Source organism: Polypterus senegalus, chromosome 14, assembly GCF_016835505.1.
Source record: "Polypterus senegalus isolate Bchr_013 chromosome 14, ASM1683550v1, whole genome shotgun sequence".
In the NCBI taxonomy this organism is placed as follows: domain Eukaryota; kingdom Metazoa; phylum Chordata; class Cladistia; order Polypteriformes; family Polypteridae; genus Polypterus; species Polypterus senegalus.
Window position 1 is genome coordinate 82,427,903 of NC_053167.1, and position 20,711 is coordinate 82,448,613.

Sequence of the window (20,711 nt, forward strand, 5' to 3'; positions counted from 1 at the left end):
AATTGATGAGTTTGATAAGCAATAGAGATGAATGGAGAAAAAAAAGAAATGCAGAAATAACTGCTTCCTCAGTGCTTTAAAAGCTTATTCTAAAATATTATTGATTAGATCCTGCCATGTTTTGAAAAAAATCTGTACAGATCCTCTAACTGAGAATTAGATTTTTTCCAATTTCAGATAGTATAAAACATTGGTTTCCCACTGACTTAAAAGGAGAGAGTTAGGATTCTTTCAGTTTAGCAAAATAAGGCTGCATGCCAAAAGTGTAGTGAATGCAATCACAGTTTGTTTGTCCTTCTCCACTTTAAACCCATCTGGAAGAACACCAAACACAGATGTTCATGGGTTAGGAGGGATTGTGACACCAAGGCTGTCTGAAAGGTAATTAAAAATTTTGGTCCAGAATGATGTTAATTTGGTGCGGGACCAAAACATGTGACCCAGTGAGGCCGGGACTTTTTAAAGCTTGTATGTTTGCTGCCCAGTAATAAAACTTAAAGTTAGTTAGACCCATGCCACCTTCTGCCTTTGGTCTTTGTAGGGTCGCTCTTTGGATATGTGTATGTTTTGAGTTCCAAATAAATGAGGTTACTGTTGAATCTAATTGCTTTAAAAATGATTTATTGATGTATATTGGAATATTTTGAAATAAAACAAGAATCTTAGGAAGAATATTCACCTTAACAATGATAATTCTTCAAGCTAGAGTGAGATGAAGGGTTGACCATCTATGCAAGTCTTGCTTAATTTTTTCCATACAGACAGCAAACTTTTGTTGATAAAGAGCTTTATGTTTTACTTGTGAAGTTCACCCCTAGGTATTTAAACTGTTCTGCAACGATAAAAGGTAGGGGGTCTAATCTAATCTATACTAATAAAAGGCAAAGCCCTCACTGACTGACTGACTCACTCACTGACTCATCATTAATTCTCCAACTTCCCGTGTAGGTAGAAGGCCGAAATTTGGCAGGCTCTTTCCTTACAGCTTCCTTACAAAAGTTGGGCAGGTTTCATTTCGAAATTCTACGCGTAACAGTCATAACTAGAAGCTATTTTTCTTCATTAACTGTAATGGAGTTGAGTTCAAAAGCCGGAGGGGGTTTGGGGGCGGAGTTTCGTGTGACATCATCACGCCTCCCACGTAATCACGTGAACTGACTATCAACGCAGTTCCAGCGATGACTTTATATATTCAACTTTTGACTTTATATATTCAGAAACAAGTTTGACTTTATATCGACGCTGACTTTATATATTCAAGTTTTGACTTTATATATTCCGACAGTAACTTTATATATTCGGGAATGACTTTATATATTCAAGTTTTGACTTTAATTATTCTGACGCCGACTTTATATATTCAGAAAATCAATGTATTTGCCTGTCTGGCACCCCATAGAATATGTGTGTATGTACAGTATATATGTACACATGTGTATATATATATATATATATATATGTATATGTATATATATATATATATATATATATGTATATGTATATGCCAGCAACACTCATGACAATGACAAAACAATTACATTGTCAATCATGTTACGTTATTATTAAAATGTTTACTTTTCTTTTTACTTCTCCACTGCCAAGCACGGGTATTTTGAGATATATATATATATATATATAGTATATATATATATATATATATATATATATATATATATATATATATATATATATACAGTATATATATATATATATATATAAACTGCTCAAAAAAATTAAAGGAACACTTTAGATCAGATCAGATCAGATCTCAATGGGAAAAAGAAATCCTCCTGGATATCTATACTGATATAGACTGGGTAATGTGTTAGGAACAAAAGGATGCCACATCGTTTGATGGAAATGAAAATGATCAACCTACAGAGCCCTGAATTCAAAGACGCCCCAAAAATCAGAGTGAAAAAATTATGTGGCAGGCTAGTCCATTTTGCCAAAATTTAATTACAGCAACTCAAAATTGTACGCAGCACTTTGTATGGCCCCTGTGTTCTTGTATACATGCCTGACAACATCGGTGCATGCTTCTAATGAGATGACAGATGGTGTTGTGGGGGATCTCCTCCCAGATCTGGACCAGGGCATCATTGAGCTCCTGGACAGTCTGAGGTGCAACCTGGTGGCATTGGATGGACCAAAACATAATGTCCCAGAGGTGTTCTATTGGATTTAGGTCAGGAAAGTGTGGTGGCCAGTCAATGGTATCAATTCCTTCATCCTCCAGGAACTGCCTGCATACTCTCACCATATGAGGCCAGGAATTGTCGTGCACCAGGAGCCACTGTACCAGCATAGGGTCTGACAATGGGTCCAAGGATTTCATCCTGATACCTAATGTGCAGCTAAGGTGCCTTTGTCAGCCTGTAGCGGTCTGTGTGACCCTCCATGGATATGCCTCCCCAGACAATCATTAACCCACCACCAAACTGCTCATGCTGAATAATGTTACAGGCAGCATAATGTTCTCCATGGCTTCTCCAGACCCTTTCACTTCTGTCACGTGCTCAGGGTGAACCTGCTCTCATCTGTAAAAAGCACAGGGCACCAGTGGTGCATCTGCCAATTCTGGTATTCTATGGCGAATGCCAATCAAGCTGCATGCTGCTGGGTAGTGAGCTCAGGGCCCATTAGAGGACATGGGGCCCTTGGGTCACCCTCATGAAGTCTTTCTGGTTGTTTGGTCAGAGACATTCACACCAGTGGCCTGCTGGAGGTCATTTTGTAGGGCTCTGGCAGTGCTCATCCTGTTCCTCCTTGCCCAAAGGAGCAGATACTGGTCCTGCTGATGGGTTATGAACCTTCTATGGCCCTCTCCAGCTCTCCTAGAGTAACTGCTTGTCTCCTAGAATCTCCTCCATGCCCTTGAGACTGTGCAGGAGACACAGCAAACCTTCTGGCAATGACACGTATTGATGTGCCATCCTGGAGAAGTTGGACTACCTGTGCAACCTCTGTAGGGTCCAGGTATCGCCTCATGCTACCAGTAGTGACACTGACTGTAGCCAAATGCAAAACTAGTGAAGAAACAGTCAGAAAAGATGAGGAGGGAAAAATGTCAGTGGCCTCCACCTGTTAAACCATTCCTGTTTTGGGGTCATCTCATTGTTGCCCCTCTAGTGCATCTGTTGTTAATTTCATTAACACCACAGCAGCTGGAACTGATTAACAACCCCCTCTGCTACTTAACTCTCCAGATTAATATCCCATAAGTTTCATTGACTTTATGCTATACTCTGATTAAAAGTGTTTCTTTAATTCTTTTGAGAGTATATATATATATATATATATATATATATATATATATATATATATATATATATATATATATATATATATATATATATATATATATAGATATAGATATAGATATGACAGCAACACTCATATCAATGACAAAACAATTACATTAACAATCATGTTACATTATTTTTAAAATTTTTCCTTTTCTTTTTCATAACTTCTTTAACACACTACTTCTCCGCTGCGATGCGCGGGTAATTCTGCTAGTATTATATACTTAAGAATTTTTAATTCTTTTATTCAGATTAATTCTAAGACCAGAGATCTTTTGAAATTCTGTAAATGCTGTTAAGACTGCAGGCACAGAATTTTGTGAGTCTGATATATACAGTACCATATCATCTGCATATAGAGAAATTTTCTGTTCCAGTCCTTCTCTGATAATCCCCTTTATCTGATCAGCATTTCGACTGTGAACCGCCAGTGGTTCAATGGCGATTGCAAATAGCAGCGGTGACAAGGGGCATCCCTGTCAGGTACCTCTTTCTAGTTTAAAGTAGTCTGAACAAATGTTGTTGATACAAACTGAAGCTTCTGGATTGGTATACACTAGTTTGATCCATGCACAAATGTTCAGGCCAAACCCAAATTTCTCTAATGTAGTGAAAAGGTATTTCCATTCAATCATGTCAAATGCTTTTTCTTCATCCAACGATAATATTATTTCTGGGGTGTTTGACTTTGTTGGTGAGTATATTACATTAAACAGGCATTGAAGATTGGAAGATAAGTGTCAACCCTTGATAAATCCAGTTTGATCTTGTGATATTACCGAAGGGAGCACTTTCTCCATCCTTCTAGCTATGATTTTTGAGAGTATCTTAACATCATTATTCAGAAGGGAAATTGGTCTGTATGATGCACATTGTAATAAGTCCTTATTTTGTTTAGGAAAGACAGTGATTAATGCTTGGCAAAAATAATTGTCTCTAGCTTCTGTAAATGCTGCTAATAGGAGGGGAGCTAGCTGAGCGGAGAATTTCTTATAAAATTTTGCAGGGAAGCCATCAGGGCCTGCTGCTTTCCTGCACTGAAGTGACTATATAGCATCTAGTAATTCTGATAGCGCCAGAGGTTTATCCAGTTCCTCCGCACTAAGAGGATCTATTTAAGGTATCTGTAATGTATCCAGAAATGTATTAGATTGTGTGTTGTCTTCTTTAAACTAAGTAGAATATAAGGATTTATAGTAGTCTCTAAATGTGTGCATTATACTTTTATGGTCGATGATTTTGTCTCCGTTCATGTTGGTGATTACTGGGATTGTGCTGCGAACTTCTTGCTTGTGGATTTGTTGCGCTAAAAGCTTATTAGCTTTCTCTCCGTGTTCATAGTAATGATGTCTGGATTTATAAATTAGTTGTTCAGTTTCTTTAGTTGTCAAGAGGTTGCGTTCTGAATGCAGAGCCTGCCTTTTCCTATGTAGAACCTCGCTTGGAAGCCTGGCATGTTCTTCATCTATTCTAGTAATTTCACTTTTTACCTCTGATACTTTCTTGGTTTCTAATTCATTTCTGTAGGAAAGATATGAAATAATCTGTCCTCTTAAGAAGGCCTCAAGAGTTTCCCAGAGTATTCCTGCAGAAATCTCTGAGGATGTATATGTCTCTAGGAAGAAACTGATTTGTTTGGATATAAATTCTGTATTTCTCATCTGCTAATAGAAGCGGGTTGAGACGCCATCTGTGAGGTGAGTGTGTGTTTTACTGTGGAGTAAGTCAAAGAATAATCGCTGCAGGCATTGGGCAATGTTCCTCTTCAGCAATTCCAAAAATGTTTCCATCAGTGGGAAAACCGCTGGGACAAGTGCATTCATTCACATGGCGAGTACTTTGAAGGAGACTAAAGTTTCAGTAAGTAAAAATTCTAGCAATTTTTGGGTACCCCCTCGTACTGAATATGTGTGTGTGTGTATGTATGTATATATATATATATATATATATATATATATATATATATATATACATATATGTGTGTGTGTGTGTAATATATACATACATATATATATATTACTAGCAAAATACCCACCCTTTGCAGCGGCGAAGTACTGCCTTAAAATTTTTATTAAGAAGAAAATTAAATCTTTTTAAACTGAGGGAAAATATACCAATAATTATCTGTTAAGGATCTCTTTGTATGCCTCGTTGTCAGGTCAGCCCTCCGGTTGTAATATGACCAAGTTGGGCGCTGAGCTTACTCTTGAGCATGCAATGTACAGCTGGCCATGTGAAAAGCAATATTGTCACAAATCTCACAGCTTGGATTGCTTCTGTCATAATCGGTTTGAGTTTCATGGTTTGTTTCAATGACGTTAGTATTTGCAGGACTTGTGCTGAAGTGACATTCGACAATCTGTCAAGCGTTGTAAGCATACAGCCGGTTTCATCGATAGCTTCACATCCAGCTTTTGAGTTTAAATATTCATAAACATCAAAGTGTCCACTACTCAAATCGTCACCTGTGAATCTAAGATGTTTAAGCGGCATTGGCAGTTCTCCAAAGGTGTAAAATATTTGTCCATTTCGGTGCAATTGAAAGCAACAACCGAACAATTCAGCGGCAGCCATCAACTCACATGAAGAACCATAGGTGAAGGGTGAAGCATTTCACTCTTATAGTGCTCCTGTGTAGTATAATTATCTCCTGTACCATCATCAGTCCACACCTTGAACCTGTCCCAGTCATTCAATATATAAGACACAATGTTCCTCTGGATATCAAGAGTGAGCCTGATATGGCCGTGCAATATGTAACAAAGAGAATGGAAAAGGCAAGTGGCATCTCCGGGCATGGAAACTAGTCGGTAAGTGACAGTTCTTTGATCGATGGTGATCACCTCGATAGACATGTTAATGGGGGTACGGTTGGAACGGTAAAGAAAATGGGTACCTGAACAATGTAAAGTAAGTCTAAAATACCTAAACAATAACTATAATCGTAATAAACGAACAATAAAACAGCGGAGAAGCCGTGGAATAAATAAAAAGGCTGCAGTTATCAGCAGGGAGATGTGAATACCATAGCGAAGCAAGGAAGGGAATGTAGAGACCGGAGCGATGGACAGCCTTACATAGGCACAACGTGGGAGGCATGGGGATGGGGGACCAAACACCGCCTCACATGGTGACTGAGCTGCAGGCTATGGACGTATATATGAACGCAAGTAGGATTCAGTTAGCGTTGGGAACCCGCGTACCAAATTTCTTGAAGATGTACCCATAAGTAAGAAAGACCATTGAAAAGTTCAATATGGCGGCCAACAGTGGCGTCATACTACCGAAATAAGTATGTACATCGGTTTTAGTTAGCGCAGGGAAGCCGCCTACCAAATTTCGTGAAGATGGGGCCATAAATAAGAAAGTTCAACATGGCGGACACTGTCGAGTGTTATGACCGTTATGCGTAGAATTTCAAAATGAAACCTGCTTAACTTTTCTAAGTAAGTTGTAAGGAATTAGCCTGCCAAATTTCAGCCTTCTACCTACACGGGAAGTTGGAAAATTAGTGATGAGTGAGTGTGTGAGGGCTTTGCCTTTTATTAGTATAGATACACATATATATATATATATATATATATATATATATATACATATATATATATATATATATATATATACACACACACATACATACATACATACACATATATATATACATGTATATATATACACACACACACATATATATATACACACACACACACACGTCTTGCATCATCACGCCTCCCACGTAATTGAGTGCCTGCCCATATAAAGTAAATATTCGTGGGTGAAGGACCTTGCTTAGCATATTCATAAGTAAGGCTGCTGCGCTACTCAGCATGCCTCCCATGTAATTGACTGCCTGCCCATATAAGGCCATTCTTCGCTACGGTATGGTCATTCCTTTCCTTGCTTCGCCAAGGAAGCAGCCTTCTCAAAGCTTCTGCACTGTTTTATAAACAAATGACATATAAGAAAGTCCTTTTTCCTTGCTTTGCCAACGAAGCAGCCATTTTATTTAATCCACGGGTTCTCCGCTGTTTTTTAGTTCATTTATTACGATTGTTATATTTATTGTGTAGGTATTTTACACTTAGTTTACTGTTCAGGTACCCATTTCCTTTATTTAATCAGCAGCTTTTCTGCTGTTGTTTTGTTCGGTTATTACGATTATAGTTATTTGATTCCCTTTCTTTGCCTGACTGCCTGCCCATATAAGGCGCTCCGCAGTTTTTTTGTGAAGCAGCCTTTACACAGCTTCTTCGCTGTGTTATAAACGAACGCCATATAAGTCCGTTCTTTCTCCTTGCTTTGCGGTTCTCTACTGTTTTATTGTTCATTTATTACGATTGTTATAGTTATTGTGTAGCTATTTTAGACTTCGTTTACTGTTCAGATACCCATTTCCTTTATTTAATCTGCGGGATCTCCACTAATTTTTTGTTCCTTTATTACGATTATAGTTATTTATTGATTCCCTTCTTTGGCTGACTGCCTGTCCATATAAGGTGCTCCGCTGTTTTTTTGTGAGGCAGCCTTTACACAGCTTCTCCGCTGTTTTATTCTCCTTGCTTCGCGGTTCTCTACTGTTTTACTGTTCGTTTATTACGATTGTTATAGTTATTGTGTAGCTATTTTAGACTTAGTTTACTGTTCAAGTACCCATTTCCTTTATTTAATTCGCGGGTTCTCCACTATTTTTTTGTTCCTTTATTATGATTATAGTTATTTATTGATTCCCTTCTTTGGCTGACTGCCTGCCCATATAAAGCGCTCCGCTGTTTTTTTGTGGAGCAGCCTTTACACAGCTTCTCCACTGTTTTATAAACAAACGGCATATAAGGCCGTCGTTTTTCCTTGCTTCGCCAACTAAGCAGCCTTTTTATTTAATCCACGGGTTCTCCGCTGTTTTATTGTTAGGAGCTCTTCCTTCTTTTCTACGTACTGCGGTCACAGTCAGTTCACGTGATTACGTGAGCGGCGTGATGATGTCACACGCAGCTCCGCCCCACGGCCGTCGAGCTAACGTTCATTACAGTATATGGAGAAAAACAAGTTCCAGTTATGACCATTACGCGTAGAATTTTGAAATGAAACCTGACCAACTTTTGTAAGTAAGCTGTAAGGAATGAGCCTGCCAAATTTCAGCCTTCTACCTATACAGAAAGTTGGAGAATTAGTGATGAGTGAGGGCTTTGCCTTTTATTAGTATAGATATATATGTTAGTGTGTGTTTATATACAGTATATATATATATATATATATATACATACATACACACGCACACAAACACAGTATATACACACACATTATATATAGAGAGAGAGACAGAGATGTGGTTATGTACATAAATTTGGCATGGTTATGTGTATTTCTATTACTGTTTAATGGTTTCAATTTTTGCTTTTCCTACAAACAGACCAATAAAGAAACAAACTAAATATATATTGTGAATGTATAACTTAAAAATATTAAGTCAGCATGTACGTAACTTACAGTTAGGTCCATAAATATTTGGACAGAGACAGCTTTTTTCTAATTTTGGTTCTGTACATTACCACAATGAATTTTAAATGAAACAACTCAGATGCAGTTGAAGTGCAGACTTTCAGCTTTAATTCAGTGGGTTGAACAAAAAGATTGCATAAAAATGTGAGGCAACTAAAGCATTTTTTTTAACACAATCCCTTCATTTCAGGGGCTCAAAAGTAATTGGACAATTGACTCAAAGGCTATTTCATGGGCAGGTGTGGCAAGTCTATTGTTATGTCATTATCAATTAAGCAGATAAAAGGCCTGGAGTTGATTTGAGGTGTGGTGCTTGCATGTGGAAGATTTTGCTGTGAACAGACAACATGCGGTCAAAGGAGCTCTCCATGCAGGTGAAAGAAGCCATCCTTAAGCTGCGAAAACAGAAAAACCCATCTGAGAAATTGCTACAATATTACGAGTGGCAAAATCTACAGTTTGGTACATCCTGAGAAAGAAAGCAAGCACTGGTGAACTCAGCAATGCAAAAGACCTGGACGTCCACGGAAGACAACAGTGGTGGATGATCGCAGAATCATTTCCATGGTGAAGAGAAACCCCTTCACAACAGCCAACCAAGTGAACAACACTCTCCAGGGGTAGGCATATCAATATCCAAGTCTACCATAAAGAGAAGACTGCATGAAAGTAAATACAGAGGGTGCACTGCAAGTTGCAAGCCACTCATAAGCCTCAAGAATAGAAAGGCTAGATTGGACTTTGCTGAAGAAAATCTAAAAAAGCCAGCACAGTTCTGGAAAAACATTTTTGGACAGATGAAACCAAGATCAACCTCTACCAGAATGATGGCAAGAAAAAAGTATGGAGAAGGCGTGGAACAGCTCATTATCCAAAGCATACCACATCATCTGTAAAACACGGTGGAGGCAGTGTGATGGCTTGGTGCATGGCTGCCAGTGGCACTGGGACACTAGTGTTTATTGATGATGTGACACAAGACAGAAGCAGCCGAATGAATTCTGAGGTGTTCAGAGACATACTGTCTGCTCAAATCCAGTCAAATTGATTGGGCGGCATTTCATGATAAAGATGGACAATGATCCAAAACATACAGCCAAAGCAACCCAGGAGTTTATTAAAGCAAAGAAGTGGAAAATTTTTGAATGGCCAAGTGAGTCATCTGATCTTAACCCAACTGAGCATGCATTTCACTTGTGGAAGACTAAACTTCGGATAGAAAGGCTCACAAACAAACAGCAACTGAAAGCCGCTGCAGTAAAAGGCCTGGCAGAGCATTAAAAAGGAGGAAACCCAGCATCTGGTGATGTCCATGAGTTCAAGACTTCAGGCTGTCATTGCCAGCAAAGAGTTTTCAACCAAGTATTAGAAATGAACATTTTATTTCCAGTTATGTAATTTGTCAATTACTTTTAAGCCCCTGAAATGAAGGGATTGTGTTAAAAAATGCTTTAGTTGCCTCACATTTTATGCAATCTTTTGTTCACCCCACTGAATTAAAGCTGAAAGTCTGCACTTCAACTGCATCTGAGTTTTTTCATTTAAAATTCATTATGGTAATGTACAGAACCAAAATTAGAAAAAAGTTGTCTCTGTCCAAATATTTATGGACCTAACTGTATACCTCCCCAAAATCTCAATTCTGGACACTTTTCACTAGGCCACTTCCTTTGGCCTAGGAAATCAAAAGTATTATTTACAATACATAACTCCAACAAAAACACCTAGTAATTATGTATAGACAGAAATGTAACTGTAAATACAAGGAGAACCCCAAGAATTTTCATACAATTATCACTTCTATGGAGCAATGCACAACACCTATGTGTATTAACTGCCAATTCTTCAGACTTTTGCAAAGATGATTAACATTAGTACAAGCTCTGCAAGATGACTGAAATGATAGGAACTGCTATACACTATGCAAATTATGTGAAATACTGCCTAGATATAAGATAATGGACAGGGTACATGTTTTGACACTGTACTTTAAAAGGTCTATTTCAGACAAAAGTACATCACTGGTAATCAGTCCAACAACGTAACAAAATTAAGTAATCTTCATGCATTTTAAAAAACAAGACATGCAAAAAACGTACAGTAGGTAAACATCCCTGTTGTATCAATATTCTTGCATTCATTCAGCCATATATAGCAATATGCCAAATATCACTTGTATTACATAGAACCCCGTCACAATCAAGAAAAGCAAACAATTAGGTGAATGGTTCTTAATAAGCTTCACTGTAGGTATTTTTTTGTATAACTTGCATTGTTTTTATCGCATTGTAGCTGTATATGTTGAAATTTGAAAGTGTATATACTAGAGATGAAGAATGACAGCATCAATAACTACCTACAAGGACACAGAATTTCTAACTTACTTTACAGGGTGAAATTACTTCTATCTCTGATGCATAAAGTACCTCAGTGCCCTCTTCCTTCACTGCCTCTTGTACCTTCTTCTTTGCTTTGTTAAGCACAAACACAAAATCAAGAATTCCACTGCGCTTGTTAAATCCAGCAAATAAACATAAATGACAGCTATTCAACTTTACTTCTAACTTGCAAAAACATATATATCTAGCAAGTGAAAAAATTAGAGCTATTTACCTAATTTTAATTTAAACAAAACTTTCCAATATAGATAAAACATTCTACGACTTAGCATTCTTCAATAAATGAATGCAAAATACCTACTACTTAGCTCAGTAATCTATAGCCTACCCAAAGTTATACAATATACTAATGAAAGAAATGAGCAGTTTTATATCTAAACTAGGACATTTTAAGTACCCATGTCTAATTTGTAGATTTTTGTAATTGACTCGAATTATAGATCTTTAAAAGCGCTAGGGCCAAATTTGGTCTTTTAATTAAGCAGTCTGCATAATTGCCATTTCAAATGTCTGAGATATACCATTAGAGTTAAACAAGCCTGTATATGTGCATGTAGGTTTGTTTACTTTTTCCCTTGTTTCAGAATTCATTGGTTTTAAAAACTAATTGTAGCTCAGAATCGGCAAACTGCAATTTAAAAAACTTAAAGCATGAACCCACCCAAAACAATCAGTCCTTCATATTCTAATACTGCTTGCTAGTATAGAGCAGAGGAAGCAGGAACCTGTCCTGGAACCAGAAAGGGGCCAGGCAGGAACCAACTCAGTTAATCAAAAAGCACACTGGCCTACACCCTCTTGCAACTGTTAACAGAAGACACTGTTCACCAAAGAGCATCCACACAAGCATGGTATGAACCTACCAACTTCACACAGAAGGTTCCCTAAATGAGAACCAATCTAATTCCACTCTTAATGGTGGGGAAATACTACTTGCTGCACCACTGCGGTGTCTACCCAATCTAACGCACAACTATTTTAAAATGGTAACATCAGAAAAACCAACAGAAAAGTGATACATTATATAATGTGATGCCTATTAAAGTTTGGAAAGGATTTACCTAAATCTGTATGCTACATGCATACAGTACGTTTATATGTCATATCCTGCATGTAAAGTTGTACAATGAAAGCATCATAAGCTATACATTTAAAATATTTCAAAGCAATCCCCTATAAAATATATTTTATTTCTTAACCTATCACATTCTTAATATTCACAGACTAATACTTTACCTTGCTGCACTAAATTATTCACAAAATAATGGTCTACTACAGGACCATGCACATACCATAGAATGAACACGTTTTATGAAGCTAAATTCCCAAAGCTTTCCTTGAGTAAACATACCTTAAATGAAAAGGGCTCGCAAAATAATTAACCCGTGTCCTCTTCACAATCAGTGTTGAAGCCATTCCCAGAATACCCATTTGAATGTCTCTTTTTCCTTCTTTCTCACTCACTTGCTCTCTTCAATTCCCTGCCTCACACTCTCTTACACTGACAGACATTGACATTATCCCTGCTTTCCTCTAACAGATTAAAACCCACTTTCCCTAAGTCACAAGGACCTCCACGTGGAGGATGAGCTCAGGGACTAATGCCAGTTACACTCACAGGTCCAGCTGTCAAATGAATGGCTCAGAGCTCTGAACCATAAAAAATGCAGTTACATTATTTTACAAGAATATCTTATTCATGCTACAAATATAATGCTGCAGGATCAATCCAGTTATATGAGCCTGGAACAGTAAACTTCTCTGTAAATTGGTCAATAGAATTAAATTTCAAAACATTATAAAACAAATAATTTCTCTTTATGTTTGAATTTGTCTTATATTTTTCAGTGATTCAATTTATAATTCAGTTTTCATTTGTTTGCCACTTGTGAGACACTAAAGTAAAAATTATTTTGTAGAATAAAGGCATGAACCAAATTAAATGTATTTATTTCCAAACATCAGTAAAGACTATTTCTTCATTTTTGAGACTTAGTAAAACTAACATCATAAGCAGGATCTGCATTACTGTAGTTATGAAACAGCTTTTTCATTCCCCTGAATAATGCTTCTAGTTATATTTGGGGACTATGCAAATCTATACAAAAATATATATCTCCTCAGTGTGGAGGTATGGATTTTTTTTTTTCATTGTTACAAAAGCAGGTAGAGTAGATCCACTTTGGTAGAAGCATTGGTAGTCAATGAAACACTGTTTATGATGTTATACCAGCAGGTGGCGATATGAGACAGCATATGTTAAAATATATATAAGAGTAAAATACAGATGTGAAATACTTGTAAAAAATATAACCGTAAAATAAAAATGTGAAATCCTTCAAACATTTTGTATACAATTCCGAAAGTGTTTTAAACAAAATAAATATAAAAGAAGCAGTCAAAGGATTACAATAAGGCTACAGAATGTTACCTTTCATTCTCATTATTTCGAAGAGATGGTAATCGGAAGCTTGTATTACGATCCAGTTTAGACTGACTTTTTGTTCTCTTAATTGAACCCTTAAGTCTTTTACTAAAGAAACCCTGAAAGCAAAGAACAAAATGATGATACATTAAAACTCACAAACAAGAACTGAAGATTAATAACTTTTTGTTCTAAAAAAATTCTTACTATTTTTCACACTGCTTGTAATAATATTTACCCATTATTAATTACAACCTTTAGTATTTCTCCAAAGCAGAAAATCATAATATAGTAAAATAAAAGCAAAGTCAGAACGTACGATAAATATCAATAGAATCTGTGAATGAGTTATCCAGAATAGAAAAAGAAACTGTACACTGAGAAAATTGATTATAACCTTTAGTATTTCTCAAAAGCAGGAATTGATAATATAGCAATATTAATTTGAAGTCTGAACATACCATAAGTATCAACAGTCAGTAAATGAGTTATCAAGAATAGAAAAAAAGAAACTGTATAATATGAAGAACTAAAGAAGACAAAAGAAAGATGACTAAATGAGAAGAGTGCTATATCGTGATCCATCAATATTAATTCAGCTTTTCAAATCCAGAAAAACCTGATTATTGTTGAGTGATTTCAGAGGGAATTCATATAAATACTGGTCTTGTGCTTATAGCATAAGGGTGTGAATGAATGTGCTTTAAAGTATCAAAAGAAGATTGTCTTTTATAGCCTAGACAGCTATACTTACATTTATGCCAACAACTTAAAATTTATTACAGTCCTGCCACTGGTTTTAATAAAACACATTATTTAATATATAAATATGTTTATTTTAAAGAAAATTATCAATTGTCACTAACAGTACAAAGTACAGTATAATAACAGCACAAATGATGTTTTAGTCAGTCAATCAGTCATTGTCCAACCCGCTATATCCTAACACAGGGTCACGGGGGTCTGCTGGAGCCAATCCCAGCCAGCACAAGGTGCAATGCAGGAACAAATCCTGGGCAGGGCACCAGCCTACTGCAGGGCACACATACCCCACACACCAAGCACACACTAGGGACACTTTAGGATCGCCGATGCACCTAACCTGCATGTCTTTAGACTGTGGGAGGAAACCGGAGCACCCGGAGGAAACCCACGCAGACATGGGGAGAACATGCAAACTCCATGCAGGGAGGACCCAGGAAGTGAACCCAGGTCGCCTTACTGCAAGGCAGCAGTGCTACCACTGCACTAACGCGCTGCCTCACAAATTATGTTTCAAATATTAAAAAACACAATAATATACTGTTAGCCATAGTTACTGTATAATGCTTTACTTAAAACATTTAGTTTAGATGACCTCTCTGATTTAGCTACTCTGAATTACAATGCATTAGACACATCATATATAAGCAACAGTGACAATATAATAGAGACACCAAAACTAAAAGCAGTTGGCAGCAGTATTGACACATATTTTAAATTAAGCTTTTAAACAAATCAAGAGAGGTCATGATTAAGCACTATAAAGTTGTTTTTGTCTCCATGATATACAAATGAAATAGCAGAAATAAAGAAAGTCCATAGAATGGCTACAAAATTAATTCTAGGAATTTATGATATGAACTGTGAAGCAAGGAGTTGAGATATTCTATCTAATGCGGACAGAGAGTAAAGTGTGAAATTACAGAATTGTTTAACATTAATCTTGGGATAACAGAACTTTGTTTAAAATAGGCACATTTTGAAAAAGGTAAGTGCAAATTTAGTAATTTTAAGTAATGATCACTTGCACAGTGGGCCATACATACAAGAAGCAAGCTATTAAAGAGAACACCTGAAAGGAGTACATTGGAGAACCTTCACATTTCACTTAGCAAAATTTGGACACATTAAGTAAATGGGAAGTGAGCAGTTATGTTGGATTAAATTGCCTGCATCAATTCTGTTCATATAAACCATGCAAATCAAGTACAATACTTATTGTATAGTCACTCTCTAAACTTGAAATGTTTTATCTGTATGCTAGACGAAAAGCCTAAACTTCAGAACATTGAGCAAACTATATGTTTAAATGTTTAGATTACTTCTAGTCCCTGATTAGAGAAATGAATGTAAAATATAAAATAACATACACTGCTTAATTATGTTGTTTCATCTAATTAGGTTCTGATAAAATTTTATATAAAATATGTACTGTATATTTAGTTTCATTTGTGTATTTCTGAATTAATATACTTTGAAATGTGCTGACTTACTGGCACTTTAAAAGGTGAAGACTGTGCAGCGTCCATTGTGCTGTGTTTCTCAGAGCTTCCCACTCCTGAAATACTCCTCCTTCGTGGAGACCTCTCCACAGGTGCCTCTAAAAAGTAAGGGAGAGCTTGTAAATATAGTTATTCAACACAAACTGGAATTAGCACAAGCTAAATTAAAATATGAATACACCCTAACAATAACTTATTCAATTTAAGATTATAGTTGTCAGAGCATAATATGAACATGCATACATCTATCAAAACTGCATATGACTGTGGGGATAAAGTCTACTGCAGCAGTATTGGAAAGAAGTCACGAACCTACCAAACTTAAGCACATGCCCATAGCCATTCACAAGGGGGCAATTTGAAGTCATTATATATGCAAATAAGTGGAAAGTATCTGTACCCAGAGCATTTGGTGAAAAATCCACACAAAGAAAATATGAAATTCAAACAGATGGCAGTCAGGCTGGTATTTAAACTCAGGTCTTAGATATTGATTTAAACATATTAGGGAAAAAAGAGCAACATAATTTATAACTTGGCTTGCTCAAAATATAATTAAATTCAAAATTACCTCCCACCTCAGTAAATGTAAGCAATAAGAAGAATTGCAGAATGAAAGCATAATACAGAATTTGTTTTTTACCATGTAAATTGGTAAAATGAATTGGGTTAAATAAGCATTAGAATTATGTATGTCTGTATAGATGTATGTATTTATTACATGTATGCATGCCTAAAAGTAATTTTTTAGCTTAAATTCTAATTTTTAACTTTACAGAAAAAACACAATTTTAAATTCAAGAACAGTAAAGATTTTACCAAATATCCTAGCCAATGTCCCCAAAAAAAGTTACATAAGGAAGCAACACAACCCACTGAATATACAGTACCTGAGCGGAAAAAAAAAGCTTTATATTAAAACCCAATATTTCAATGTACAAAACACTGATCTCATATATACTATAAAAAGATAATTTTAAAGTGACATTGCTCTATGTAAGTTGACTCACATATGCTCACATCTCTCATCTTATTCACATATTCTAACTTGTTAAAACAATAATTTTCCTTCATTTAATTATTGCTGCTATCTACATATTATGTAAGGCAAGGCTGGTACCATCAATTATTCTACCAAACATACACAGTCATTCTATATAAGGAAAATAATTTGGACCAAGAATCTATACTAATAAAAGGCAAAGCCCTCACTGACTGACTGACTCACTGACTCTGTAGGGGCCCGTAGTCACCGACAGGCGGCGCACTGATGCCGGTTTATCCCGTGTGGTCCGGGACGCCTTGGAGGACCAGAGAAGGACGTGTGCCTCCTCCAGACCGAGTGGGGGCGTCCGTCCTGGTTATGCAGGGGGCCTCGGGTAGGGGGCTTTGAAGCCCAGCCCTGTAGAGACCCGGGGCCACCGCCAGGCGGCACCCCAGTGCCTGTTTATCCCGGGAGCCCGGCACGGGGAAGACGACCGGGGAGACACGGACGGCTTCCGGGTGCGCAGCCGGCACTTCCGCCACACAGGGGTGTGGCCACCGTTAGGCGCCGGGAAGCAGCTGGAGCCCATCCGGGTCCCCATAAAAGGGGCCGCCTCCCTCCAGTCATTGGTGGATGTCGGAAGGAAGCAGACAGAGCTGGAGAGAAAGGACGGGAGGCGGCCAGGAAGGCACAAGAGACTGTGGGCCTGGACATTGGGGAAATCGGTGCAAGAAGGCACTGGGGGTGCACGTGAGCCATTTGTAAATAATATTGGTGTAAATAAAAGTGTGTTGGGTGCAAAAATGTTGTCCGTCTGTCTGTGTCCGGGCCAGCGTTCACAGTAGATATGTATGTATGTATGTATGTATATATATGTTTATATATATGTGTGTGTATGTATATGTATGTGTGTATATGTAGATATATATATATATGTATATACACTGTATATGTGGATGTATGTGTATATATGTGTGTGTATATATATATGTGTATATGTATATATGTATATATATATATATATGTTTATATGTGTGTGTGTGTATACAGTATATATATATATATATATATATATATATATATATATATATGACAGCAACACTCATCACTCACAACAGTGACAAAACAATTACATTGACAATCATGTTACGTTATTTTCAAAATGTTTCCTTTTCTTTTTCATTGCTTCTTTAACACACTACTTCTCCGCTGTGAAGCGTGGGTATTTTGCTAGTACTGTATATAATGCTTTTCAATATGCAAGATTATATATAAAGAAATAATAAATAAATAAATTAATAATTAATATAAACAGATACATGCTTGAAAAAAAAGCTGGCAGCCAATATCAAAGCTATAATTAATCATGCTCTGAAAAGCTTTAAAAGACAGACAACATGGAGAAAATGCAGCGTTAGCACATCTGTCTGAAGCAACATTCTACTGATTGTATTTAAGTTCAGAAGGCATACAGTGTTAAATAGGTTAACTCAACAGTTAAATGTTTGCCTGTGTTACCAGTGGCAAAAGACATAAATTGAAAAATGAATAAGCAATAAGTCTATAAGTATACATTGATCACTGCTTTAAAAAATATATACAGTATGTATTGTGTGTGTATGTATATATATATATATATATATATATATATATATACTGTATATATATATATATGTGTGTGTGTGTGTGTGTGTATATATATATCCATCCATTATCTAACCCGCTATATCCTAACACAGGGTCACAGGGGTCTGCTGGAGCCAATCCCACCCAACACCGGGTGCAAGGCAGGAAACAAACCCCATCACTTTTTCCACATTTTGTTATTTTACAGCCTTATTCCAATTCATTTTTTTCCTCAGAATTATACACACAACACCCCATAATGACAATGTGAAAAAGTTTACTTGAGAATATTAGTGGTGCAACTTTCACGCACTATCTCGGTAGCTCCCTCGCACTAACTTTCTCCTTTGCGCCCTAACTCTCTCTCGCACACTAATTCAACCTCTCGTGCACTAACTCAACCTCTCTCGCGCATTTTCGCTCGACTTTTGTCCGGTTTGCCACTTCATACACGTGGTCATGGCCAGCGGTAGCAGTTCAAGCAGAGGAGCTCAACAAACTTCCAGCATCATTTAAGTCTCATGTGTGGGAGGGAGCATTTTGGCTTCCCTGTTAAATATGTTGATGGGAAAAGGGTGGTGGATAAAACCACCACAGTTTGTCGACTGTGTGGCACGAGGAAGCCCTATGTGACTGGCAACATGTCGGGCATGGCTACTCATTTAAAAAGACACCACTCTGATGTGACAGGACCCAAGACGATGGCTGCGCAACAACCAAAGATATCCACGGCATTTAAGCAGCCCTTTGCTGCCCAATCAGACCGGGCTAAAGCTAATAAAAGCTATTGGGGAGTTTATTGCTACAGACATGAGGCCATATTCCGTTGTGCAAGACAAGGGGTTTAAACATATGATACACGTGCTTGAGCCACGCTGTGATATTCCGTCACGCACTCACTTAAGTGAAAATATCGTCCCAAGTATGTATGAGCAGGAAAAGTCAAAAGTTATGGCTGAACTATTCAAGGCATCTTCTGTGGCCCTAACTACAGACGGGTGGACCTCCATGGCAACAGAAAACTATGTGACTGTGACCGCTCATTACATCACAGCGGAGTGGGAAATACGAAGCCCTGTACTGCTGACACGCCCCCTCCATGAGAGTCACACTGGCACAAACCTGGCACAGAAATTGACGGAAGCAGTGGCAGAGTGGAGGATAGAGAGGCCCAATATTAATATCCCAGTTACAACAGATAATGCCAAAAACCAAATAAATGCAGTGAATGAAGCAGGACTGGGCCCACAGATAGGGTGCTTTGCACATGCAATTAATTTAGCATCCCAAAAGGGAATGAAAGTGTGTAAGACAGCCTCCTTGAGAGGATCAGGAAGGTGGTTGCCTACTTCCACCGAAGCCAAACAGCTGTTCATGTGCTTAAGACCAAGCAAGAAATGCTACAGCTGCCTACTCATAAGCTCATACATGATGTCACAACAAGGTGGAACTCCACTTATGATATGTTGGAGCGTTATCTTGAGCAGCAGGCAGCTATATACTCTGCACTAACAGACAAAACCCTGAAGAAAAATACCAGAGACATCGTCACCTTGTCTGATGATGATGTTAAAAGTGGCAGAGGAGGTCCTCCAGCTGCTCAAACCACTCAAAATTGTTACAACTCTGTTGAGCACTGAAACTGCACCATCTGTGTCAAAGATCCTGCCTCTGAAAACAAGGATCCTACAATCCATGGCCCCAAGTGAGGAAGACAGCACCATCACAAGAGATGTAAAGACTGCCATTAGAGAGGACCTGAAGCCCAGATACACTTCACCACCAACCCTACAGGACTACCTTCACAGATCTACTGCACTTGATCAAAGGTTCAAGTCGCTGTCTCACCTGGACCTTGCCCTACACCTGAGGACATACAGTGATCTCACTACTGAGATTGTGAGCGGTCTTGGCACTGAAGACTGCGAAGAGGTAAAAAAAAAAAAAATTTTGAAATTATATATTTTTTATTTTTTATGATGTTTTTAGTTAAGTTTATTTCTTAACTAATGTCTATGGGGAAAAAAAAAGTTTTAATCAATAATGTAATTTTCCCTGCAGCGTCAATATGCAGCACCAACAGGAGGAGACACATCCCCTTATCAAAAGAAGTCGACAATGGCGGAGCTTTTTGGCGAGACCTTTGCACAGAAGGACACGGTCAGCAAGGCTTTTGCTTACACAATCAAAGAGGAGGTAGTATCCTAT

General features: G+C 37.5%; 1 protein-coding gene across 6 annotated transcripts in view; it reads right to left on the minus strand.

Annotated features, from left to right (window-relative positions):
* The window catches only part of rasal2 (RAS protein activator like 2), a 243,142-nt gene that overhangs the window by 54,728 nt on the left and 167,703 nt on the right, over positions 1–20,711 (minus strand). For all 6 annotated transcript variants that reach the window (XM_039734424.1, XM_039734422.1, XM_039734425.1 and 3 more), the window contains 2 exons: positions 15,884–15,990; positions 13,635–13,747 (listed from right to left, as the gene is read on the minus strand). In XM_039734424.1, coding sequence (XP_039590358.1) covers positions 13,635–13,747; positions 15,884–15,990 — 220 coding nt within the window. The remainder of the gene's footprint in view (positions 1–13,634; positions 13,748–15,883; positions 15,991–20,711) is intronic.